Source organism: Rhinolophus sinicus, chromosome 15 (assembly GCF_057876585.1).
Source record: "Rhinolophus sinicus isolate RSI-liver-muscle chromosome 15, RSI-T2T, whole genome shotgun sequence".
Classification (NCBI taxonomy): domain Eukaryota; kingdom Metazoa; phylum Chordata; class Mammalia; order Chiroptera; family Rhinolophidae; genus Rhinolophus; species Rhinolophus sinicus.
The window spans coordinates 78,210,475-78,236,992 of NC_142515.1; the positions used below are offsets into that span (position 1 = coordinate 78,210,475).

Genomic DNA, 26,518 nt, shown 5'->3' on the forward strand with positions numbered 1-26,518 from the left:
TGCAGGAAGGGAGACACGGGGTCGCTCGAGTGGTCAGTTACCTAGGTCACCAGGACTTTCTGCAAGAGGAAACTTCATGGTGGGAGCAGCCTGATTCTTATCTGGTGGTTTTGCTAGTAGCTGAGTCCTAAGGCTGGCGTTGTGTTTGTTCAAGATGGATGTCTTTCGAAATGGATGCCTGGCGATCAGAACAGCTTAATGTCAGGCACGTGCACTACATACACCTACAGTCACAGCTTTACTATTAAGGATGCATGGAGGGTGAGGTCTGGGAGAGCCCCGGGCACAGAGCTCCACCACCTTCTGGGAGGCAAGGACATCACCCTCCCAGCAGAGTTTTTACTGGGTTTTTATTACAGAGATGTGATCGACTGAATCCTTGACCACGTGATTGAACGCCATCTCCAGCCCCACTCCTCTCTTTGGAGGTCAGGTGGCCAGAAGACCCAGCCCTCTAATCACACATTTGGTCTTTCCGGGGACCCACCCCCATCGTGAGGCTATTGAGGGACCCCACAGATCATCTCATTAGTATAACAATGATGCTTCTATCACTCCAGAAACCCTAAGAGCTTCCGAAGCTCTGTGCCAGGACCTGGGACAAAGCCCAGCTATGTTCTTTGTTTTACCACCATCACAAAGATCCCAGGGGTGTAGAAATAGCAGTAGTGACAATACCACTAATAGAGTGATCACCATAGCCATGGCTAACAATTTGTGTTTTCTGTATGCCACGTGCTTTAGGTGGTATGCGTCATTTAGTCCTCATCCCCACCTGTGAGGGCAGGGACTGCCGTTCTCTCCCTTTCACAGACGAGGAAACTAAGACTGAGGCTGTAACAGCTGGGCATCTTGACATAGTGTGGGGCAGAGCCCTGACTCAAATTGGCTGAAGCAAGAGGAAAGGAGTTTATTGATATCTGTATCCAAAAATTTCAGGAAATAGCTTCAGGTTCGCCTGTATCCAGCAGCTCAAGTGATACGCAACTGGGGTCTTCCCATCCTTTGCTTTATTTCTCTCTCCGTTGCTTTTGTTCTCAGGCAGCCTCTCCCCCTGACTCCTTGCTCCGTGCTAGCAGTGTAGCAACACCCACTTATTAATAGATACCCCTGAAGGAAGACAATTTCTCCTTCCAGGAAGTTTTAGCAAAACCCTCACTGGACTGACTTGGGTATGTGCCCACCTCTAAACCCCTGGGGATGGAAGGTGGTGCCTAGCCTGGCCTGGATCCTGTGTCCTGAGTGGACCCAAGAGGGCTGTGCCAGCACCAACTGACCACAGAGACCCCACATGGGGGAGGGCTGGTTTCCAAAGGACTCCTGGGGCTGTAAATTTGAGGACATCAGGCTGTTGGCAGGCAAAGCCAAAGTCTGTCTCTAGTCACCCATCCCCAGATGTGAGGTCCTGTTATAGCCACGGTCACTTCAAACCCCACGCAGAACAAGCATCCCGTTTCCTTGGAGTAACAGGCTGAGTTCTGCCACACCGGGGTGACAGCATCAGTTCTGGCAGCACAGCATTTGACCTGGCAGCACAGTCCACATAAGACCCATCAGCTGAGCATCATTCTGTCACCATGGTAACTCCACAAGACCCATCAATTTGGTGTAATAGTGTGAGTTCTGTTTCCATGGGGCACAGAGTGAATCTACTAGCCTGTGGTACATAGGATCCCCATCATTTTAGGGAAAAGCTTTAGTGTCCTGACTTCAAGGTAGTGCTTAGGACCCGCCACCATGGAGAAAGGGCATAAGCCTGTCTGTCACTTTCAGTGGTAGTTCTTCCCTGGGGCGATTCACCTTCCTCCCTCCAGGGGACAATGTCTGGAGACATTTTTGGTTGTGTCATACCTTGGGTGGGGGTGCTACTGGGAGCAAGTGGGGTAACCCAGGGATGCTGCTCAGCACCGTTAGTGCACAGGATGGCCCCCCACAATGGAGAGTTCTCTGGCCCCAAATGTCAGCAGTGCTGAGTGTGTAGGACCCTGCTTTAGGGTAATGGTGGAAGTCCTGTTGCTTGGGACCCTGTGTAGCATGCTGTCTGTCGTGTGTAGGGGGAATCCTGTGTGTCCTGACATCCCTCTGCTCTTTCTCAGCTTGATGTGCACTCCGTGTCTGGGCCCCTGTCCCAAGGTCTGTCACCTCCTAGAAGGCGAGAAGACCATCGACTCGGTGACGTCTGCCCAGGAGCTGCGAGGCTGCACTGTCATCAATGGAAGCCTTATCATCAACATTCGAGGCGGCAGTGAGTGCTGGGGGAGTGGCCTGCTAGGGTCCGCGTTCCCTGTGAGTGGAGAGGGAAATGGTCCAGACTCTGCTTCGTGTTCCGTAGGCGATATTAAGTCCATCCTGGGTGGTTTTCCAACCAGCAGACTCACCCAACCGTTTGCTTCCAAACCTGAAATTCGCAGCTCCGTCTGGGCCGCATTTCCCGCCCTGAGATTCTGATTTTCCACATTGGGAGCCTGGGGCATCAGTAATTTGTGTTTTTAACAAGCAGGCAACATGCCCTGTTGCAGGTCTGGGGACCATGTTTCTAGAAATACCATCACAGGAAAAAAAGCATTCCTTTGTTTATTTATTCAGCAAACATTGGTGGAGTACTCAGTGCAGAAGCAATGTCCGTGCATGATGGCTCTTGCAAATAAGCAAATCAACGTCTAACATAAACTCAGGCGGTGGTCTCGCTCTGAAGGGAAGCAAAGCCGGGTGGGTAATGGAGGGAGCGGGTTGGCAACCTTTTCTTACAAAGGGCCACACAATAAATATATATTCAGCTTTGCAGGCCAGAGGGTGTCTGTCATAATTACTCAACTCTGCCCCTGTGGAGAATATGTGAACAAATGGGCATGGCTCTGTGCCAGTAAAACTTTATTTACAAAGTAAGCTGACTGGGTTTGGCCAGTGGTCTGGAGTTTGTGAACCTTGGAAACAGAGAGTAAGGGGGTTGCTGTTTTAGAAGAGTTTCTGATTGGAAGAGCCATGCTTTGAGTTCGTGGTGGAGCAACCCAAGCAGATCAATAGGAGAGTGATGTCCTGGGGGAGCCGGGTATGAGATGAGAAAAAAAGCAGTGGTCACTTGTTTAGGGACTTGCCGATCCCGTAGTAAGGCCTTTGCATTTTATTTTAATTAAGCATGATCCGTTTTGAGCAGGATATGTCAAAGTCATTTTTCAGCCTGTAATTTAACTTCCCATTATGGGAAAGTATGGAAAGTTAAAATATTTCTATAAAACTCACTGGATATTCTCTCATTTTCCTTAGACAACCTGGCAGCTGAGCTAGAGGCCAACCTCGGCCTCATTGAAGAAATTTCAGGGTATCTGAAAATCCGCCGTTCCTATGCCCTTGTGTCACTTTCCTTCTTCCGGAAGTTACATCTGATTCGGGGGGATACCTTGGAAATCGGGTATGTGGGTCCTGATTCTGTGTCTAGCCTGAATACTAACGAGGAAGACTGTGAGTCAGAAAAAGTTAGGGGTTTTTGCCAATACATGGAAACAACCTAAGTGTCCATCAGCAGATGAATGGGTAAAGAAAATGTGGTGTATACATGTATAACAGAATATTATTCAGGAATATTATGAATGAAAAAGAAGGAAATCCTGCCATTTGCGACAACATGGATGGACTTCGAGGACATTATACTCAGTGAAATAGGTCAGACAGAGAAAGACAAATACTGTATGTTCTCACTTATATGTAAAATCTAACCCCCCTTCCCCAAACCAGAAAGCCCACGCTCATAGATACAGAATACAGATTGGTGATTGTCAGAGGCAGGGGTATGGGGTGGGTGAAATGGATGAAGGGGGTCAAAAGGTACAAGCTTACAGTTATACAATAAATAAGTCCTAAGGATGTAATATATAGTATGGTGAGGATAGCTAACAATACTGTATTGTATATTTGCAAATTGCTAAGAGAGTAAATCTTAAAAGTTCTCATCACAAGAAAAAAATTTTTTTTAGCGACATGAAGTGATGGATGTTAACTAAACTTAGTGTGGGAATCATTCTGCAATATATATATATATATATATATATATATATATATATATATATATGTCAAATTATGTTATATATCTAAAACTAATAATGTTTATGTCTATTATATCTCAAAATTGCGTGAAAATGGAAAAGCAGTTTTTTTGAATTGGGGTATAATTGACATATAACATTATATTAGTTTCAAGTGTACAACATCATGATTCGATATTTGTCTACAGTGTGAAATGCTTACCACAATAAGTCTAGTTAATATCTGTCACCATACATAGTTACAAATTTTTTTTTTCTTGTGATGAGAACTTTTAAGATGTAGTCTTTCAGCAGCTGTCAAATATTCAATACAGTGTTGTTAACCAGTCACCATAGTAACTTAGGGGTTTTTAAAGCCAAAAAAAAAAAAAAAGAAGAAAAAAAGAAGAAAAAATCATTTATTAGGAGAAAATGCCTGGAGAAATCTTGAGAGGAAGGAATGTGTTTTGGAACATGTTTGAAGATCCACCCAAGGAAGGTGAAACCCATTTTACATTCACTCTTGGAAGTTTCAGGGGCTCAGCCTAATTTGTGCTCTCCAAGGGTGCTGGCCGGAATGAAATAGGGCATCTGGCTGTCTGGGCTTCAGTGTGAGTCGGAGTGTAGGCCTAACCAGGACCCTGTAATTATTGCATCTAGTACCTTCTCACTTCCTGGTTGCCTTGATACTGATTGCACCTGTTCATTGCTGAAATCTCATCTCCTCTGGCCCATAAGGTTCTACCTTCCCAAGACATCCTTCTGGTCTCCCCAGGTTTCCTTCCTTGTTCCCCTCGCAGGTTCCACTGCCTCTGAGAGTTGTTGTTCTGGTTCCCAGCATTGGCCATCTCTGTAGTGATCTCTAATGCTGAGAACCCCAGCCATGGCTTATCCCTAAGTTTGTCTCCGGCTGGGTGACCCCGGGAGCCTCAAGTACATGTACAAAATTGAACTCCCCTTCTTGCCCCAGTTGTCTATCCTTGTTTCTCAGATCCCCTCCCCACCAGGTCACACTGACCCTACTTCAGTTAGTAAAACAACAGAAATCCAGACTAGCCATGTTTCATGCAGATTAAGATGGACTTATGGGCAAGAAGTCTGAGGGAGCCATCCAACAAGTCCATCAAGGATGAGACCTAGGTGTTTTCCATCTTTGTGTTCCTCGTAGTCACAAGATGGCTGCCTCACCTCACCCCCAACCTTATGTCTGTAGACCCAACAGGAAAAGGGGAAAGGGACGAAGGTATATGTCAGTTGAGACTCTCTCTTTAAAAAAAATCTTCCCTGGAACTTGCCACACTCTCACCCCTAACATTGATTTCTGTTTATATCTCCTTGGCCAGAACTGGATCATGTGGCTGCTCCTAGCTGCAAGGGAGTCTGGGAGAGTGAATATTTACCTTTTTGAGTCTAACAGTAGAGGAAGGCAAGGGAAAGGGGGGGATCTGAATGGCTTTTGAGAAGCCAATACACAGAATTATTTAGAGACTACCTTCTTGAATCACTCACCAGCTCATGTTGACTTTTCTGCCACAAAATGCCTTTTTGTTGAAGTTTAGACTTTTCATTTGGATTTTTCCAGTGACCTCCTAGTTGGGCATCCTAGAAATAGACCAGCACCATCCAACAGAAATATAATGCAAGTCACATATGTGACTTTAAATGTTCTAGTAGCTACATTTATAAAACTTTGAAAGAAATAGGTGAAATGGATTTTAATAATGTATTTTATTGCTTTCAGTTAAGACAAACAAACATAAACTCATAGACACAGACAACAGTATGGTAGTTACCAGAGAGAAAGGGGCTCGGAGGAAGTAGAAAAGGGTAAAGGGGGTCAAATATACGGTGATGGAAAGAGACTTCACTTTGGGTGGTGAGCACACAATGCAATATACAGATGATGTATTATAGAATTGTGCACCTGAAACCTATATAATTTTATTAACTATTGTCACCTCAATAAATTTAATAAAATTTAAAAAATTGAAACAAAAATAATGTGTTCTACTTAACCCATTACATCTAAAATATCATTTCAACTTGGAACCAATATAAAAAAATTATGAAGATCTTCCACACCTTTTTTTGTGCATGCTAAGTCTTCAAAACCTTTTTACTTCCACTACAGTTCAGAATGGCCACATTTTAGGTGCTCAACAGCCAGAGGTGGCTAATGGTTTCTATAATGGACAACACAGGTCTAGATGCTTCCCTTCTCCTATCCATCATGTGCTGGTGGCCCACTAATAGTTCTAAGGCACAGGTCTAATCAAGTTACTGAGTTGTTATAAAACTTTCAGTGACTTTCCTCCGTCTACCAAGGAAGGTCCCATGTTCTTGGTCTTGGTCTGGCATGCAGTGTACTAGAGGGTTTGGCCCATTGCAGTTCTCCAGTCATTTCCTGTCATTTGTCGGCCAGAGCAGGCTACTTTGTTCTTCCTTGGGCCCAGCTCATGGGCCTCTGTACCTTCAGTCTTTCCCCTCTGTGAAACCCACGTCTCAGTACATCCCAGTCTTACTCTCCTCCCCCACAAGGTGGAGCTCAGATACCTTCCTGGCCATGAACGCTTGTCCCTTGTCAAAGTGCCTTGTATCCCCCTACCCCTGATTCAACACTTAATCAAGTATGTGCCAAGCAAGTGGTTAGGGCTGAGTACGTAGTGCTGAACGAGATCAACTCCAGCATGGCCCCACCATCTTGGAGTTGCAGATGACAAGCCGATGATTGACTAGGTGTGTGTGTTTCCATAGGAACTACTCATTCTATGCCTTGGACAACCAGAACCTAAGGCAACTGTGGGACTGGAGCAAACACAACCTCACCATCACTCAGGGGAAACTCTTCTTCCATTATAATCCCAAACTCTGCTTGTCGGAAATTCACAAGATGGAGGAAGTTTCAGGAACCAAGGGGCGCCAGGAAAGGAACGACATTGCCCTGAAGACCAATGGGGACCAGGCATCCTGTAAGTGGTGGTGCCCTTGTCTTTCCAGCCTGTGGACCCCCCTCACCTACCACACTGGCCCCCAGGGGTATCACTGCCCCCCAGTGAGCTTATACAACTATACAGACTTTCTGAAATACTGAGGACAGGTGTTGTACATCTTGTCTCTGTGCCTACTGCATCAGACACAGTGCCTGATACTGGAAGATGCCACATAAGCATTGAATGAATGACACCTCCTTACATATGGTCTTGGTTCAGATGCTACAGCAGGTCCTGCAGTTGCTACAGCTGGAGACTGTCAGCCGACTACACTTCTCTGACAGGGTCTCTCTTGAAGGCATATGCGTGAGCATTGAGCTGCCAGGGTTTCTGTAATGCCCTTATGTAGAGTTGGTTCCTTACGGCAGAATGTGGTCCATGCTGTGGGAATGCAGGGGAGGGAGAGAGTGAGGTTGGGTAGGAGCTTACGGGAGGGCTAGCATTCTAGGCAGAGGAAGTTACTCTCTCCAAGGCATCATCTCTCCAAGGAATTGTCTGTCCAATGTATACGTGATCTGCACACTCTCTCAATTCACTTAGCATGTGCTCATTTGCACTGCAGTTACGTCTTCTCACATGTCAGGCTTAAAGGTATGGACCTTAAAGGTATGGACCATATGCACGACAGAATTGTGTCAGGACAAACGTGACCCTTGAAAATCCCTAATGGCCAGTTGTCCTTCTCTCATTGGCGCCAACTGCTGTGATTCATTTGAGCATCTGGCCATGTAATTGGCTGGCAGTAGGTGCCAACTTCCATGCCCAGTTCTTGCCTTTGGACCCTGGGAGACACACATGGGAAGGAGGCCAGTCCATGGAGCAGCAGGATGACATTTCCCTTCCATGGACACTCTTGGGAGTGTAGGATCATTGCTTTCGGCTGAAACACATTAAATACTGATATTCCTTCTTTTTCTTTTTAAAAATTTTTCTAGGTGAAAATGAATTACTTAAATTTTCTTATATTCGGACATCTTTTGATAAGATCTTGCTGAAGTGGGAGCCATACTGGCCTCCTGACTTCCGAGACCTCCTGGGGTTCATGCTGTTCTACAAAGAGGCGTAAGTAGAGGGCAAAGAGGTGTGTGTGTTACGTGTATGTTCAGATGTTCCCCTCGGAGGCTCCTCTCTGTCTCCTTTCCACTCATGGAATGAATATCATAGGTTCTTTTTTACGATCTCACCAGTTGATGGTGTATGACGTCAGTCAGTCATGTCCCCTTTTGTCAAAAGCCAGAAATTAAAGCAGACAGGTTCCTTTTGGAGGTTCAGATTGGCCAATTCCATTTTGCCTCTTACACATCTCACCAGACGTCCTCAACAAAAGTTGCTCAGTCTACTTAATGGGTTTTTAAAAATTTATTTCTTAACCTACTTTGTATTTTTTCCAACATTTACAAAATTGTGGTCAAAATTGTCCATTTAAATTATTTTTAAATGTCCAGCTCAGTGGCATGAAGTACATTTGTTATGTTGTGTAGCCATCACCACCACCCATCTCTAGAACTTTCTCATCTTCCCAAACTGACACTCTGTCATCACCTAGTCATTTTGAGTATACGACTGTGCTGAAAATTTAAAGGAAAGTAATGGAAGTGGTGATGGTATTAATAGTAATAATAGCGTCATCTCTCAAGATTTATTATGTGTCAGGCTGTGTGCTGAGAAGTTGTACACATTCTCTCATGTAATCTGATCAAAAACTCGTGAGGTAGCTGCTATTGTTATATCATCACCATTGTTATTATTGGGAAACAATATTTATTATTTATCAAATCTCATTTAATGTTATTTATTAAATATGGTTGCTTATTAAATGTCATTACTTAATATTTGTTAGAATTATATAATACATTACATACAATATATAATAAACTAAAAACGTAATCATATATTAAAAAGAATGTTATTTTATTAAATATTATTAATCAATATTATTAATATTAAATAACATTATTATCGAGGCATCAAGGGAGGTGGTCCCTTTTTCTTTGGCTGTTTCTGTGTCATTTTTCCTTGTGGCATAAGGTTGTTGGTGAAGAAGATGTAACCCTGTAGGATGTCATTTCCCCTGGCCGCATCTCAGAGCAATAGTTGAAAAATGGTAACTGCCTTCTCCTATTTCATCTCGAAAGCCCTTATCAGAATGTGACGGAGTTCGATGGGCAGGATGCATGTGGCTCCAACAGCTGGACAGTGGTGGACATTGACCCTCCCCTGAGGTCCAACGACCCTAAGTCGCAGAACCACCCTGGATGGCTGATGCGGGGTTTGAAGCCCTGGACCCAATACGCCATCTTTGTCAAGACCTTGGTTACCTTTTCTGACGAACGGCGCACATATGGGGCAAAGAGCGACATCATCTATGTCCACACAGATGCCACCAGTAAGTATTTTGTGTGAATATGAGTTTGTGCGTGAATCGGACATCTTGCCTTTGACAGGCTGACATGGCGACGTTGTAGGAAGTGCTTTTTTGCCTGGTTATTGGCTTCTAAAAGCGCCAGGTGCTGAGCTTTATAATTTCAGAAGATAACACAGTAGCGACAAGCCTCCTGAGGGGTATCTACATCTCTTCTTCCTGTTGTGGAAAATTTTCAAATCATCACAAAAGTAGAAAGAAGAATGAACCCTGTGAACTGTCTCCCAGCTTCAACAATTATCAACATTTTGCCGTTTTTGTTTCATCTCTGCACCCCTTCTCCCATCTCCCCCCTTTTTTTTTGGCGGGGGCTAGAGTATTTCAGGACAGTTTAGTTATATTTTTATAAAGTCTTGGTTCTCCTATAGCAGTAGTTCTTAACTGGGAGTGATTCTGCCCCCTAGGGGACATTTGGTGATATCTGGAGACATTTTTGGTTGTGACTGTGGAGGTGGTGCTACTAGCATCGGGTGAGTGGAGACCAAGGAGGCCCCCGTGACAAAGAATTGTCTGGCCCACATGTCACTGGTGCTGAGTGTCAGAAACCCTCATCTATAGCACGGAGTCCAAACTTCATGAATCAGTGTCGGCATTTTTGCCAATGCCCTCTCATCCTGTGTCCTCCAGCAATTCCCAAGGCCTTATAGTTTCCGGAAACCTCCAGCTCCTGGGGCCTTTGTACACACTGTTTCCTCTGCTTTGAGACCCCTACCTTCACCCCTCACCAACTCTCTCAGCCACATACTTGAGGGAAGGTTTTGTGGAACCCAAAGGCGGTACAGTGGAGTGTGGGGGGAAGTCAGATGAGCTGCCAGCTTAATGATATGATTGAATGGCATGCAGCTGCCGAAATTTGCCCCGTGACTGGGTTCAATTTGGGGCGAATATTAACCAGAAAATGTGAGTTTGTCTCTTTTCACCATCCTCCCTTTCCCCAGAGTCAGCATCTTTCTAGGGCCCAAAACAGAGCTTGACACATAGTTGGAACTGGATACATGTTGCATAAATGGGTGAATAAATGGCCACACAATCTACATAATCTGCAGTAGGAATGGATTGTAATTTTGTAACTCATGCCCTTACTGGATGGGCATTCCATGTCTCCAGTTTTCTCTGATGTTAAATAACACTGCAGTGAACAGCCTCATGATTTCTCTAACCTGTATGTCCCCTCTCACACCCACCCGACAGCTTGCACCCTTCTCACAGTGGACCCGTTTTCTTTCTCCTTTCCAGATCCTTCTGTCCCCCTGGATCCCATCTCAGTTTCTAATTCCTCATCCCAGATTATCCTGAAGTGGAAGCCTCCCTCTGATCCCAATGGCAACATCACTCACTACCTGGTTTTCTGGGAGAGGCAGGCGGAAGACAGTGAGCTGTATGAGCTGGATTATTGCCTCAAAGGTGAGTGCAGACGGATGTGTGGGAGCGGTCGGTTTTACACACATCTGATCCACTTCCAGGGAAACACCTCTCCCCTTCCATTTCCCAGTGTGTTACAAGTGCACGCGCACACACACATTCTGTTCCATCTCATACGAAAACACACATACACATTTCTAAACATCACCACATGAGTACACACTCTAAAGACTTGTGTTGAAACCAGATATTTCCCATGTTTTGGCACCATCTACCTTTGGAATTTTCTCCTCCTTCCCCCCTCACCTCCTCCTTCCTTTCCCTCTCTGCCTTTCCCCCTCCCTCGTGGGGATGTAGCTGCGTTAACCCACAAGAGACTTCCCTGCTAGACTAGAAACACAACTGAGTGTGTTGGGAAATGACTGATAAAATCGTGGAAGGATTTTTGGCCCCTAAATTTAGGCCCTTAAATTTTAAGGATTGGAGACAGTGAGGAGCGATCATCTATTCCCTTCTGTGTTTTCCGTTAAAAATTTAGATGATTGATGATATTTTTTTCAGTCTTGAGTCTTATTTACTTAATGGACTTCCATCTATCTACAGAAAAATAATGGAAAAATATTTGAAGCCTCAAACTACTTCGTGTAAATTAGTGTAAGATTATTTTAAAACTAGGTTTTAAAAAACCCCATCAGATTGGAGAAACAAATCATTTTTTTTAAAGTTATTTTTTCATTTCTCTTTGTCTGTATTTATTTTTCTTTAGGTTTTTTGAGTTAGTGATATCCTCAGCCCTTGACCTTGAGCTGCTGGAGAGGTGTGGGGAAGCCCGGAGCCCTTGGTCCTCTCTTGGCTGGGCCTGACCTGCTGCAGGGCTTTGGGCACTCACCACGCTTGTCACCGGCTGCCTCCTTTTCGGGAGAAGGGGCAGAAGGCCAGATGATCTCAGGGAGCTGTCCCAGCTCTAGGATCATGTGCTATATGTATGCCTATGACCTCATTCCTCGCCTGAGCCGAGGATTCCAAATGTGATTTATCTCCTCGGCTGCTTTGCAGAACTGGAGAGCAAGCACAGTGGTTGGCTCAGCTGCCAGCTGTTTGCCCTGCATTCGCGTAACTGAAACCTCCAGCTAGAACCGCCACCAGCAGTGGGCGGGCAGTCAATGCTTTCCTTTTTTTTAAAGAGCAACAAATTTATTTATTTATTATTTATTTATTATTTTGGAAGTATAAATCTATCATTATAACGTGACTATTTAAACATAGTTTTATTTCTAATGATCCCAAAGTTTATGTAATTAAAAATAAACTTAGTAAGGAAAGATCTGTGTGATTCCACTCATCGGAGGTCTCCAGAGGAGTCAAATCCACAGAGACAGAGAGTAGATGGTGGTGCCGGGGGCCGCGGGAGTGGAGGGGAGTGAGTGTTTAATGGGGACAGAGTGTCAGTTTGGGAAGGTAGGAAAGTTCTGGAGATGGATGGTGGGGATGGTAGCACCATAATGTGACTGTACTTAGTGCCGCTGAACTCTACTCTTAAAAATGATTAAGATGATAAATTTTATGTTGTGCATATTTTACCACAATTAAAAAAAACCCAGAAAACCCCACATACTCATATACACACACAAATAATTAAACTTATTAACACACACACAAAATAAATTTACTAATCATGTCCAGTAGGCACTTCCTATTAGTATCATTTAGTGACCTTTTTTATTTTTTAGCTTTACTGAGGTATAATTGACAAGTAAACGTGTAAGATATTTAAATCATACATTGTGACGATTGATATATGTGTATACATTGTGAAAGGACTCCTCGTATCTAGCTGAGATATCCATCACCTCATATATTTATCTTTTTTTGGAGGGGGGATTTAGAACATATATTAACTCTCTTAGCATATTTAAATTATACAATACAGTCTTACCAACTATATGACTTTTTTTTTAAATTGGGATAAAATACACATAACATAAAATTTACCATCTTAAGCGTTTGTAATCAGTTCAGTGGCATTAAGTACATTCACACTGCTGTGCAGCCATCGCCATCATCCATCTCCAGAACTTTCTCATCTTCCCAAACTGACACTCTGTTCCCATTAAATACTCACTCCCTTCCCCCAGCCCCTGGCACCACCATCTATTTCTGTCTCTGTGGATTTGACTGCTCTAGGTATGTCACTATACTTTACTCTTTAGTCACAGAAAAACCATGGGACACCAAGTGTCATGCAGTGGGTGCTGGAAAGGGTGACGGGTATCAGGAGCTATGTCTGCACCTGATCAAAAGTTCCTTCCTCTCCAGAAAATTGTCAGGAAGCCCCCTTACTAAGGAAATCTTGAGTTTTATTCCATGTATAATGCCATCACTAGCCCTCTCACAGTAAACCCAGCCAGCTTATTCCATGTGTATTAATAAACACCAGTAGTATTTCTAAGAGTCCTTTGCAGGCTTTCAAATCTGTGTAAGTACTTGGGCCTCTGCGTGGACACTCACCACCCACAGGAAGGTACTTAGAGCTTATTGTCTACGGGGTCTATTTAAGGGCGGAGCAAGGATGGAATTTCTTTTGCTCAGTGGAATCTAGTGGAGCACCGAGGGCTGGTGGCAGGAAAGGGGACTCTAAGGGGCTGTCATGGATTTTGCCTGTAAGGAGTAGTGTGCATTCCCGAGGTTGTTACCAGAAGTGTGGTTGTGAGAATGGACGTCAGGGGTCAAGACACAGCCAGCCATGGTACCTACAAAAACAGCATTGTATTTTTAAGACTGCTACCTCGAGAGTTTTTTTTTTTTTTTTAATTCCCTTTTCTATGTTTATTTGAAAGTTTTCTTCTCCCGATCTCCTCTCATGTCTTTAGCCCAGGGCTTCTCTACCTCAGCAGCATTGACTTTTGGGGCCGGTAGTTCTCTGGGATGAGGCTGTCCTGTGTGTTGCAGGATGTCCAGCGGTATCTGTGGTCTCCACTGTCTAGATGCCAGTGGTCCTTTTTCTCCCCACCAGTCCTGACAACCAGAAATGTCTCCAGACCTTGCCCAGTGTCCTGGGGAATGGAGTGGTACAGAATCACCTCTTGGTGAGAACCACCGCTCTACTCTGACTTCAGGATTCCTGAATGAGCTAGATTCTTTCATTTGTGCTTCACAGTTTGATGACTCAGTATAACCACAGGGTCTCTGAGCTGGACCCCGTAGAATTCTCTGTGAAAATGTGGTCTGCCTGCTTGTCTCTATAGTTATGTGGTTGGTTGGTTGATTGATTGATTGATGGATGGATGGATTCATTCGTTCATTCAGCTGTGGTTGAATGTGACTTGGCTACTTCCTCTGTTCTTTTCTAACTTCACCTCCCACCATTATCTCCCACATCCTCTTCTAGCTACATTGGGTCCTTGGTGTCTTTCAACAAGCCAAGGAAGTTCCTGCCTTGGGGCCTTTGCACAAACTTTGTGCTCTGTCTGAACTACTTTACACTAAGATAGGTGCATGGCTCTTTCCTTTACTGAATCCAGGACTGCTCAGCGGTCACTTTCTCCAAGACCACCTATGAAAAATAGCACCCCCAGACACCCTCTGTTCTTTGACCATACCATGTGACTTATAGCAGATGTATATATTAGTTTATTGTGTATTTCCCACCCCTCTCCCTGGCCCCCGTGCACTACAATGTAAGTTCCCTGAAGGCAGGGACAGGCCTGGTTACCTTACAACCTCCAGCCCCGTGGGGTGATGGTATCTGACAATGTCTGGAACATGTTGACATGTACCATCTCAGTTGGCATCAACTGGACCCTACAGTGAAAGGTCTTACTTTTTCACAGTAGAACTTGAACCCAGACCCCGGCTTGAGCCCAGCCTCTCTGAGAAGATCCCTTTTGCTCTGTGTGTGTATGTGTTTCAGGGGGGAGATGTGAGTCCACCTGCTCTGCCTTTCTGTAGGGTTGAAGCTGCCCTCCCGGACCTGGTCTCCACCGTTCGAGTCGGAGGGTTCCCAGAAGCACAACCAGAGCGACTACGAGGAGTCTGGCGGCGAGTGCTGCTCCTGCCCGAAGACTGACTCTCAGATCCTGAAGGAGCTAGAGGAGTCCTCGTTCAGGAAGACGTTTGAGGACTACCTGCACAACGTGGTTTTCGTCCCCAGGTCAGTTCTCATTGGCTTGGGGTTGGGGTCGTGGCCTGGGGAACAAGGTAAAGTGGAGGTCCAGACGGTGGGCAGTCTAGGCTAAGTCTCTTCCCAGGATGGAGGGAGAGATACAGGAGGCTTATCAGGAAGGGCAAATATTCACCAAAAAAGGAGGAAACTTAAAACACCCAGCATTTGCTTCCTGACTTCTCCAGAACTCTTTACCCCAGCCGCTGGTCTCCATCCGAGTTCTGATACATATCCTGTAGGACTATTGAGGCCAGTCCTGAGACATGCCTGCCCAGCCCAGGCTTGATTTATCACCACGTCTCAAGCTCAGAGCATTCTCTTTTTAAAAATCTGTGTAACCTTCTCATCCTTCTGGAACTTTCCATAGCATTTTCAAAGCCCAGAGACTACTCCTATTTAAATACGTTCAGTTTCTTTTAGTGAGTGAAAGGACTTTTTGATGTATATCTGATTCACCAAGAGGGTTTGCAGTGAAAATCACTCTAGGCTTTTCATCTCTCTTTACTTTTCCTGCAAGCAAAGACAGTTAGGTAAAAAGGTTTCTGCGGGTCCCAGGTTGTTTCGCTCTCTCACGGCCTCAGCTTACTCATCTGTAAAATGGAAACAATAACAATTCCTATCTCTTAGGATTATGAGATTCCATGAGCCATACAGGGGGGCTCTCAACCGTGACACTACTGACATCTGGGGCCAGACCATTCTTTGTGGTGGGACCGTCCTGGGCGCTGTAGGATGTTGAACAGCATCCCTGGCCTCCCCCCTCGATGCCAGTAGCACCGTCTGCATCATGTTAGTTCATGAGTCTTTCAGCCACCCACTGAAGCAGGTGCCATCTCCCTTATGTGGATCCAAAGCCTGCATTTCTGAGCTGATGAGTGACTTGCCACAAGTTATGGCAGCAAAGGTGTGAGGTGGGCTTTGAGCTGCCTCCTACCTCTCCACCCTTGAGCTCTGTGCTTCCCCCTTAAAGACCTCAGCAGATGGCTATCCAGAAATGTCTGGTACAACTGGCTGTTTCAAAAGTAGATCGAAACCCTGGAAGGTTTACGTTAGGATAAAACAAGATCCTGAAACTGTCTCTTCACACGCCCATCGTTCCTCATCCGAGTAGATTAGCCGTTTCCTCAGAACCATCAGCATGTAACATTTCTTTTATTTTTCTTTCTTGCATTCCCTCCCGCCCCCATCCCATGACCCTGAACCCAAAAGAGCACACTGAGTGGCACACCCCAGGCATTGAGGCAGTTACTGTTTTATCTGCTAAAAACAAAACGCTGCCGGACTTGGGGAAATGGCTGAGTCGGTTGTGATGTTTAAACTGAGTCGAGTTTGATATCCTAGGGGAACCCCAGATCTCTGGCTAGGTCTCTGGGGCATATTTTCTCTGTTTTTCCCCCCTGCTCTTGCACCTGATGGGGAAGATGTAGTTCAAATGATGGGAAAAAGTGGTCCATGGGCACTCTTGGGCTGCTTGGACAGCATGTGGCTTCCAGGGCGTCAGAAGCAAGAGGTCTGTCTGAAGAAGTTCTATCTGTCCTCAAAGTAGTTGGTTTTGTTTTCACAGAAAATCCTCTTCAGGCCCTGGTGCTGAGGACAGTAGGTATGACTCACCTGTGGGACGTCCGTGTGGCCCTGGTGCTGGGCGCAGGGCCGCACTGGGAGCATGTTGTGTGCCTTTGCGACCCCAGGGGCTTCTGTGGCTTGATGCATGTGATGGGCTGCTCTGCCGAGACCAGGCGCTTCACAAATTCACATGTTAAATGCCTTCACCCTGAGATGGCATCTGGGCACGAATGAAGGGAAAAATCGTAACTAACACACTCTTACTAAAACAGGATCAAGGGGGTGCTTCCTGGGCACCTGCCAGATGCCACATGTTTCCCCGCTGCATTTGCTCACTCAGCACTTATCGATGCCTGCTGTGTGCGCAGAGCTGTGCCCAGCGCCCAGGGTCTAAACCACGTGGGACAGGTGGTGGGGAAAACTGACCAGGAAATACAACATTTTCATTGGGTGTGACAGGTGCAGGACTGCAGGTGTAAGTCAGGTGTGCCGCTCCCCTTTGAATGAACTTCCTTTGTTCTTTTAAGACACAGGGTGGTCCTGGAGGAGAGGACTGTGAGAGATCTGAGGGAAAGTCAAGGTGGTAGTACCCGTCGCGGGCTCTTGGGAAGAACAGGAGGCCGGACAAGAAAGGCAGGGTGGGGGTCATGCAAAGAGATGCTTTATTTTACTTTTATGGAGATATAATTGACATTTAACATTATTTTAGTTTCAGGTGTACAACCTAACAATTCGTTATTTGTATCGATTGCAAAATGACCAGCACAGTAAGTCTAGTGAACGCCAGTCACTTCACAGTCACAGATTTCTTTTTTCTTTTGAGAACTTGTAAGATCTACTCGCTTGGCACCTTTCAGATATGCATTAACTATAGGCACCGTGTGGTACATGACAGCCCCAGGGATTATTTATTTTATGACTGGAAGTTGTGCCTTTTGATCCACTTCACCCATTTTGCCCACCCCGGTGATTTTATTCTTTAAGCAGTGTTTGTTTGTTTGTTTGTTTATTTGTTTATTTATTTATTTATTTATTTATTTATTTATTTATTTTCAGGCAGCTGTGTGTGGCCCCAATCTGCCCTCTAGTGGCCATTCGGAAGATAATCGTGTAGAAAAGAAAGGTCTAGAAATCAGAGACTGGTCCAAACCAGTTTCTTTTTTTTTTTTCTTTTTTCTTTTTTTTTTATTAGTTTCAGGTGCACAAGACAAAGTAATACTTAGACGTTTATCATTTATATCCCTCACACTGTGTGAACCCCCTCCCCCCATCCACCATATCTCTGACATTGCACAGAGCCATTACATTTCCACTGTCTCTATTCCTAATGCTGTACTCCACTTCTTGTAAGTGTATACATACACACACACACACACACACACACACACACACACACACACAAGCTTGTAGTTGACATTCATTATTGTTCAGCTTCTGCTTCAGGTGTACAATGCAGTGATCAGGCATCTACATCATCCCTGAGGTGGTCTCCCTAATGGGGCAAGTCAGACCAGTTTCTTGATCTCAGATGTTAACACCAGGGGCCGACTCTTTCTCAGCTGTGGGCACAGCCCTGTGTGTTGTAACATGCTGAGCCGCATCCCTGGCCACTACTCACTCTCTGCCAGCCGCACAGCTGTCCCCCACATTGTGACAATCCAAATGTCTCCACAGAGGCCCCGTGTCCCTGTGGTGGTGGGACAAGGGGCAGAATCACCCCCTGTTGAGAACCGCTGGTCGAGTGTGAAGGTGTGGGGTAGTAAAATGCTGTGTATGGAAGGAGGAGAAGGATCAGTTGATGTTTGGTCATGGGGGTCTTGCGTGATTTCTTTGTGGCCTTTCGGTGTGCAATCCTTTTGGTATATACATATTTTGCCTGTTTCATGAGATCATTTTGTGTCCTCAGTTGTTCAGATACCAGTTTCTCAGTAGTTATTTATGGAGCACCAGTGCTTGATCATTTTTGCAAGGCCTACTTGTGGCTGTGTAGACATGTTTGAATCTTGCTAATATGGGTATATCTTTACTTTGATACCTTTGGTTTCCATCTGAGAATGCCATTGCTCTTTTCATACAGAAAGACCACACGAAATCTTAATGAGTACCCCCAAAGTAGGGTTTGTTTTCTGACCACACGTTTTTCTGACTACAGTGCAGTAAAAACTAAAAGTTGACTTCAAAGGTTTGAATATAAATTCTACTTCCATTAGATATCTGTTGGGTCAAAGCAGAAATGGAAACTTTCATTCAAGTCCATTTGGAAAATAATGGAAATGTGAATATCACATACCTTAACTTTTAGAATATTGCAAAGATGACCTTTGATACAAATTAGTAGACTTAATGGTTTCGTAAATTAAGAAAAAAAAAAAGTAAAACTACGAATGTATTAAGGAGGGAGAGGAAAATCAATATGGCTAAACTTGTAATTAAAATCAAAGGGGGAAAACCACAAATAACTAGAAGTAAAAAAGGTGATATAAAACTGGGGCCTAAGGAAGAATTTAATATGTTGAATTCATCTGGACAATCCTGTGCTATTCAATTTGAAACTTTCAGCTGGGAAAGTTATCTTGTCTGAACTGATTCAAGAAGAAGTAGAAAAAATAAATATTCTAATAACCTTGAAAAAAGACTAAAAAAAGGTGTCAGTTAAGTGCCTCAAAAAAACAAAAGCCCCTGAGCCCAGAGAGTGTGACAGATGAATTCTTTTGAACTCTGAAAGAGCAACTATTTCCTGTAATACAGAAACTTTTCCAGAGCATAGAAATCTATGGAAATCTTCCCAGTTCATTTTATGAAACTAATATGACACCCCTTAGCAGAACCTGACAAAATGCAACACTGAAAAGAAAACCGAAGATCAGCTAATATGGGACTTTAGATCCAAATGTCCCAACTAAAGCACTGTACTGGCAATATTGTTTATCTCAGAAGTACAAAAATGGTTTAAGATCTGGAGATCTGATAATGTAATCGAATTCATCAAGAGACCCAGTAAGGAAAATCATATAATAATTTCATTTGATAATGTTAATTTAAAAAATTCTAATTTAGAGAAAGGGAGGAAAAAGGCAACAAGACAAATATGACCCAGATGAAACCAACAGTCAGGTTAACATCATTTAAAAAACTATTCCTGTTAGAGTTGGAAGGAGCCCAGTGTCATCATTCCTAATGAACATTTCTGTGGGTAGCTAGCCAGTGCAGTTAGGTACAAAACAGAAATTAGAATTTAAAAGAATGGATTGTGGGAAATAAAATCATTGATATTTGCAGGTAATCTAGTGCAAGGCTGGACAAACACTGGCCTGTGGCCTGTTTTGTGAATGACGTTTTTTTTGGAATGCTACCACACCCATTTGTTTCCATTGTGTTTATGGCTGCTTTCTAGCTACAGTGGCTTGAAAGCCATTGAAGGTTGAGTAGTTGTGACAAAAGCCACATGTTCTGCAAAACCCAAAATATTTACTGTCTAGCACTTAACAGGAAAAGTTTTTTGACCTTTTTCTTGGCATGTTCCTTGAAAACCCAAGAAAATCAACTATGGAACTCTTAGAATGAGAGTTTGGCGAAGTAGGGACAATATAAATAAACAAAAGCCAATGGATATACTGGCAATAATGGGTATACACAACTGGGAAAGATCTCTTTCATAATTCCCATAAAACCTTAGTTACCACATCTATAATTACCTGTAAAGTAAAAATTTGAAAATTTGCTGAGATATAAAATTGTACAGATAAATAGGAAAGATGGTTTTTGATCCTTTAAAGGAAGCTCACTGGCGAACAGCAAACTGGGTAAATTGTGCAACACAATCGATAAAGGGTTAATATCCTTAGTGAATGGACAGCACAGGAGCAGGAATGAGGAAAGCAGTAGAACTTCCTGGAAAACTAGGATAAGGGTGGACCATTGCCTAGAGAAACACAAAAGAACTAATACAGGAAAGAAAAGTTCACACCGACCAGTACAAAGAACTACCAATGAAGCAGTAGTCTCTCAAGTTGAAAATCTGAAAAATGAAACCCTGCTAATCACTCAGTGTTGATGAGGTGCAGTGTCATGGCCCCCTGCTGAGAACAGGTCAACGTAAAGTTCTGGGGAGCAATTTAGCCGTCTGTGTTAAGAGGCATAACCTAGTGATTTCTCTTCTGGGGGTCTACTTTCAGGACCTAATAAGACAATCAGAAAAGATCAAAGCAATATTTATAATAGAAAAAAAGAACAGGAAGCACTCATATTAAAAATATAGGAGGATGGTCAAGTAAATTGTGCTCATGCATTAATTGGAGTATTTTACAGTTTTCCAAGTTTTCTGCATTGAGCATGAGCTTCTTAGAAACGAGGAGGGGAAACCTCGCCTCACATTGAAAAAGAAAAAAAACCCATAAATTCTGCCCTACTTAAGACATTATATTTTAAAGAAAATGTTTGATGAGTGCTTCTAATACAAATGAACGAAATGGGTTATAAAACTAGCTTGATCCTCATCATAGTCATGCAGGATATTTCTAGTAAAAAGTTGCCCACAGGAAACAGTGGGCAGTGGAATGGTGAGTAATTTGAATTCTCTTTATACTTTTTTTTTTTTTTTTGGTATTTCTAAACTTTAAGGCTATCAACATGTATTGTTGTTCTTCTTTTTTCTCTTCCTCTTCCTCTTTATCTTCCTCTTCTTCTTTTTCTTCTTTTAAAGAAACCTTATACTCATTTTTTTTTTTTTTTTAATTGGGGAATATTGGGGAACAGTGTGTTTCTCCAGGGCCATCAGCTCCAAGTCGTTCTCCTTCAATCTAGTTGTGGATGGCGTAGCTCAGCTCTAGGTCCAGCTGCTGTTGCTAGTTGCAGGGGGCGCAGCCCACCATCCCTTGCGGGAGTCGAACCGGCAACCTTGTGGTTGAGAGAGGACGCATTCCAACCAACTGAGCCATCTGGGAGCTCAGCAGCAGCTCAGCTCAAGGTGCCGTGTTCAATTTTAGTTGCAGGGGGCGCTGCCCACCATCCCTTGTGGGCGTCGAGGAATTGAACTGGCAACCTTGTGGTTGAGAGGATGCGCTCCAACCAACTGAGCCATCCCAGAGGCAGCTCAGCTCAAGGTGCCGTGTTCAATCTTAGTTGCAGGGGGCAGAGCCCACCATTCCTTGCGGGACTCAAGGAATTGAACTGGCAACCTTGTGGTTGAGAGCCCACTGGCCCATGTGGGAATTGAACCGGCAGCCTTCGGAGTTAGGAGCAAGTAGCTCTAACCGCCTGAGCCACCAGGCCGGCCAATGTTTATTTCTTAATATAGCTTTTTAAGGGGAAGAAAGTGAGCCAACTGCATTGACAGTTTTTGGGGTTATCCGTACCAACCTGAGTGGTAATAATTAAAGTTGAATCACTCTAATTACACAGGTGCTCTAAACGGTTGCTAAGCATTAGAAGATACGTTTCTCCTGTTAAAACTGATGGAGTTGGTCAGTGGCTCGGGCTGTTGGGAAAATACCATTTGGCAGGGCTTCCTGAAAAACTTGACTCTTACATGCTGTTGGCATCTTATTTTTCACACTGAACTTGGGTGGCCTGTGACTCTGCAAAATGAAAATCTGAAATCAAGCATGTTGAGAGCAATATGGGTATGTGTCTACGACAATGCTCCCAGAGTCCCAGCCCTCTCGGGATGGGCCTGCCCTGACTTACGATGCTGCCAAGGGCATCTTGAGAGCTGTGCTGGGTTGTAATTCCTGGCAATCTGCACTGTAATCCACCTGCCCTCTCGCAGCCCACTGCACTAGTCTTTCATTTTAAGCCTCTGATTCACCAGCAGCATTTATATAAAGATGGCAGGTGCGTGACCATGTATGTCCTGCTGTCGTGACAGGCCGTCGAGGAAACGCAGGGCCCTTGGCGACGTGGGAAATGGGACGACAGTCGTACCCACAGTTGCGGATTTCCCCAATATCTCCTTGACCAGCACGCCCACGAGCTCGGAGGAGCACCGGCCCTTTGAGAAAGTAATGAACAAAGAGTCGCTGGTCATCTCCGGCCTTCGCCACTTCACCGGCTATCGCATTGAGCTGCAGGCTTGCAACCAAGATTCCCCTGAGGAAAGGTGCAGCGTGGCTGCCTATGTCAGCGCCAGGACCATGCCCGAAGGTGGGTCGGCACATCACGGGCCGGGAGGCCCACGCCCACCCAGGAGAAGTCCTTTACCCTCTTTAACTTACTTGCCTTTATCATTTTTTATTTATCTTTAGTTTTTCCCAGCTTTACTGAGATACAATTGACATAGAACATTGTGTAAGTTCCTGTACACGGTGTCCAACACATTGACTTGATACCCTTGTATGTTGCAGTCTGATTATGCTGCACACACCTCCATGGCGTCGGTAACATCTCCATTGCCTCACATCATGACCAGTTGTTTTTTCGTGGAGAGAACATTTAAGTCCTACCCTCGTGTACAATGCAGTGTTATTAGCTATAATCACCATGTCGTCATTAGATGCCCAGAAAGTGTTCACCTTGTAACTGGAAATTTGTACCTTTGGAACAATATTTCCCCATTTCTCCCACCACCCAGCCTTGGTAACCACCATTCTACTCTCTGTTTTTGAGTTCATCTTTTTTAGATTCTACATCTAAGTGAGATCAGGCAGTATTTGTCTCTCTGTCTGACTTATTTCACTGAGCGTAATGCCCTCAAGGTCCATCCAGGTTGCCTTTATTATTTTTTACGTACACAGCCATTATATAAACATTAGAAAAATACACACAAGCCACAAGAAAAATAAGTAAAATTAAGAAATACATATATGTAGGGTATTAGTCCAGAGAAACAGAACCAACAGAATGTGAGCTAGATAGACAGACAGACAGATACGTGGGCCGTCCCCTATGGTGATCCTTACATGTCCGTTCTCCAACGAGGGAAATGGAGCATAGGACAGTGTAACCAGCTCCATGTCACTAGCTGGTAAATGGTAGAAGTGGGATTCGATCCAGGGGTCAGGTCCCTGCCTCTAACCTCTAACCACTGCTCCTTACAGCCAAGGCAGATGACATTGTGGGCCCCGTGACCCATGAAATCTTCGAGAACAACGTTGTTCACTTGATGTGGCAGGAGCCAAAGGAACCCAATGGTCTGATTGTGCTGTACGAAGTGAGTTATCGGCGGTACGGCGATGAGGTAAGACCTTCGACACCTGGGCATGAGCCTTCACGGCTGTCGTTGGTACCTCCTTCCTCTTCTTAAATTCTGGCCCACACGCTTCTCAGTAGATGCTTCATTATCAGGACTCAAAACCTTGATACATAACTTTCCAGAGAGATGAGTCAGAAATGCCAATCCACAAACATTTCTGTCAGCAGTTTCTTATTTTGCTTTCTGGCTCTGTCCTACGATTTGAGCGATGGCTGCCTGAATGTGTGTCTTTCCTCACATGACAGGAGACTCATCTTTAGAAAGAGTTATCTGAATCTGGGAATACATCACCTAAAACCTTAATAAGTGACTTTTTATTGGGTGAAGGGTGAACAGCAAGAGGCACAAGACAGGGGATCTAAGAACAGAAAGGAAGTGAAGCTTATCCCCAGGGCTCTCTGGTGCCGCGCATGTTAAGTGCTTTACACACAATATCTCATTTATTGTATTTGATCACATCGAAGATGGGATGAGAGGCCGCATTTTTTTAATGGACCACTAAGAAACAAAGAGATGCAGCCACGTCTAACTGGAAGGTGACATTGCTTGTAAGATGCGTTCCAATTTTAGAAATGTCAGAATGTGAAATGTTATGCCTCTTGGGGCTGATGAAGTGCAATAACTCCTCAGAATAACCCAGTGACCTTGGTATTGAGGTGTCCAGAATTTAAGTTGTGTCCAAGGTCCTAGGAATAGAGTCAGGATTCAAACCCAAGCCCATCTGATGTTCTAGTCCAGGATTTGGCAGTAAAAGGGCCAGATAGTACCCACGTTTGGCGGTGCAGCCAGACAGACTGTTGCAAATACGCAGCTCTGCCCTTGTAGTTCAAAAGCCACTATCTAGATCACATGTAAATGAATGGGTATGGTTGTATGCCAACAAAACTTTATTTACAAAAACAAGCAGTGGGCCAGATTTAGCCTGTGGACCATAGTTTGCCAGCACCTAACAAAACTGTCTGATTTCCTGGAACTTTGGTGATCCTGTAACCAGGTGGGCACAGCATGGCTTTCCTAAGCCAGGAAGGACAGGTGGGTCTTCGTCTGTTTACCCCTTCTGGGACCAGATCTGCTCTTGATGCACAAATATTCATCTCTGACAATGATTTAGAACTGAAATCAGCAAAGTACGGCCTGTGGGCCAAATCTGGCCCGAGGCCTATTTTTATACAGCCTGCAGAGAGTTGTAAAAAGAAACAAAGAAGAATGTGCATGAAAGTGAGTCCAGTGGCCAAGCTAAGCATCAGTATGGGAGGGGACTTCTCAGGAGTGCATAAAGGCAGCCATGTCCCATTGGGGACCATTATTGCGAGACTGATTAATATCTTATCCTGTATGTATTAATCTCAAATATCCTAAGAAAATAATTCAAATTTGGGGGGGTGGCAAAGCTTTATGCATAAGGTTTCCTTTTCTTTCCTTTTTAAAAGATTTTTATTAAAATATACTAACATAAAATATTATGTCAGTTTCAGTTATATACCATAGTTACTCAACATTTATATACCGAAAGAAGTGATCACCATGATAAGTCCAGCAACCATCTGACACTGTACTAGCTATCACAATATTATTGACTATATTCCCTATGCTGTACATTATGTCCCCATGCCTTATTTGTTTTATACCTGGAGATTTGAGTCTCTTATTTCCCTTCATCTTTTTTCCCTCCTTTTTAAAATTTTCAATTAAACAGTTGACAGTCAATGTTATTTTATATTAATTTCAGGTGTACAGCATAGTGGTTAGACATTTATGTAATTTAAGAAGTGATCCCCCAACCAGTTTAGTACCCACCTGGCATTATGCATAGTTATTACCATATAGTTAACTATATTCCCTGTGCTTTAATTTACATCTCCATAACTATTTTGTAACTACCAGTTTATACTTCTTAATCCCTTTACTTTTCTACCCAGTGCCCCAACTCCCCTCCTATCTATCACCCCAATAAATCTAGTACCCATCTGGCACCATACATAGTTATTACAATTGTTGACTATATCCCTTATGCTGTACCCCACATCCCCATGACTACTGTGTAACAACCAATTTGTACTTCTTAATCCCTTCTCCTGTTTCACTCACCACCCCAACCCCCTTCCATCTGGCAACCATCAAAATGTTCTCTGTATCTATGACTCTGTTTTTGTTTTCTTTGTTTATTTTGTTCTTTAGATTCCATATATACGCAAAATCACATTGCATCTGTCTTTCTCTGTCTAACATACTCCACTCAGTATAGTACCCTCCAGGTCCATCCATGCCACCGCAGATGGCAAGAACCCATTTCCATCCCTGGCCAAGCAATATTCCATTGTATACATGTACCACCTCCTCTTTATCCATCCTTCCATCAATGGGCACTCAGGCTGCCTCCACATCTTGGCCATTGTAAACAATACTTCAATGAACATATACTGGTAGATGCACACATCCCCTTGAAGTAGCGTTTTGGGTTTCTTGAGGTAAATACCCAGAAGTGGGATTACTGGGTCCTTCTTTGTCTCTTGTTATAGCCTTTGTTTTAAAGTCTATTTTGTCTGGTATAAGTATTGCTACCCAAGCTTTTGTTTGTTTTTATTGTTTCCATTTTCATGAAATGTCTTTTTCCCATCCCTTTCCTTTCAGTCTCTGTGTGTCTTTCAATCTGAAGTCTCTTATAGGCAGCATATGTAAGGGGTTTGTTTTCTTATTCATTCAGCCACCCTATGTCTTGTGTTGGAACATTTAATCCATTTACATTGAAAATAATTGTTGACAGATATGTTGAATTGCCATTTTATTATTCATATTTTTTGTCTTGTTTTC

The 26,518-nt window shown here is 43.9% G+C and overlaps 1 protein-coding gene across 5 annotated transcripts in view; it reads left to right on the forward strand.

Annotated features, from left to right (window-relative positions):
* Window positions 1–26,518, forward strand: part of INSR (insulin receptor) — a 129,510-nt gene that overhangs the window by 77,409 nt on the left and 25,583 nt on the right. For 3 of the 5 annotated variants that reach the window (XM_019757592.3, XM_074337762.2, XM_019757590.3), the window contains exons 4-13: window positions 2,097–2,245; window positions 3,265–3,409; window positions 6,774–6,988; window positions 7,945–8,071; window positions 9,145–9,395; window positions 10,668–10,835; window positions 14,742–14,943; window positions 16,520–16,555; window positions 22,385–22,659; window positions 23,553–23,692. In XM_019757592.3, coding sequence (XP_019613151.3) covers window positions 2,097–2,245; window positions 3,265–3,409; window positions 6,774–6,988; window positions 7,945–8,071; window positions 9,145–9,395; window positions 10,668–10,835; window positions 14,742–14,943; window positions 16,520–16,555; window positions 22,385–22,659; window positions 23,553–23,692 — 1,708 coding nt within the window. The remainder of the gene's footprint in view (window positions 1–2,096; window positions 2,246–3,264; window positions 3,410–6,773; window positions 6,989–7,944; window positions 8,072–9,144; window positions 9,396–10,667; window positions 10,836–14,741; window positions 14,944–16,519; window positions 16,556–22,384; window positions 22,660–23,552; window positions 23,693–26,518) is intronic. The other 2 variants (XM_019757594.3, XM_019757593.3) reach the window with 1 other exon arrangement.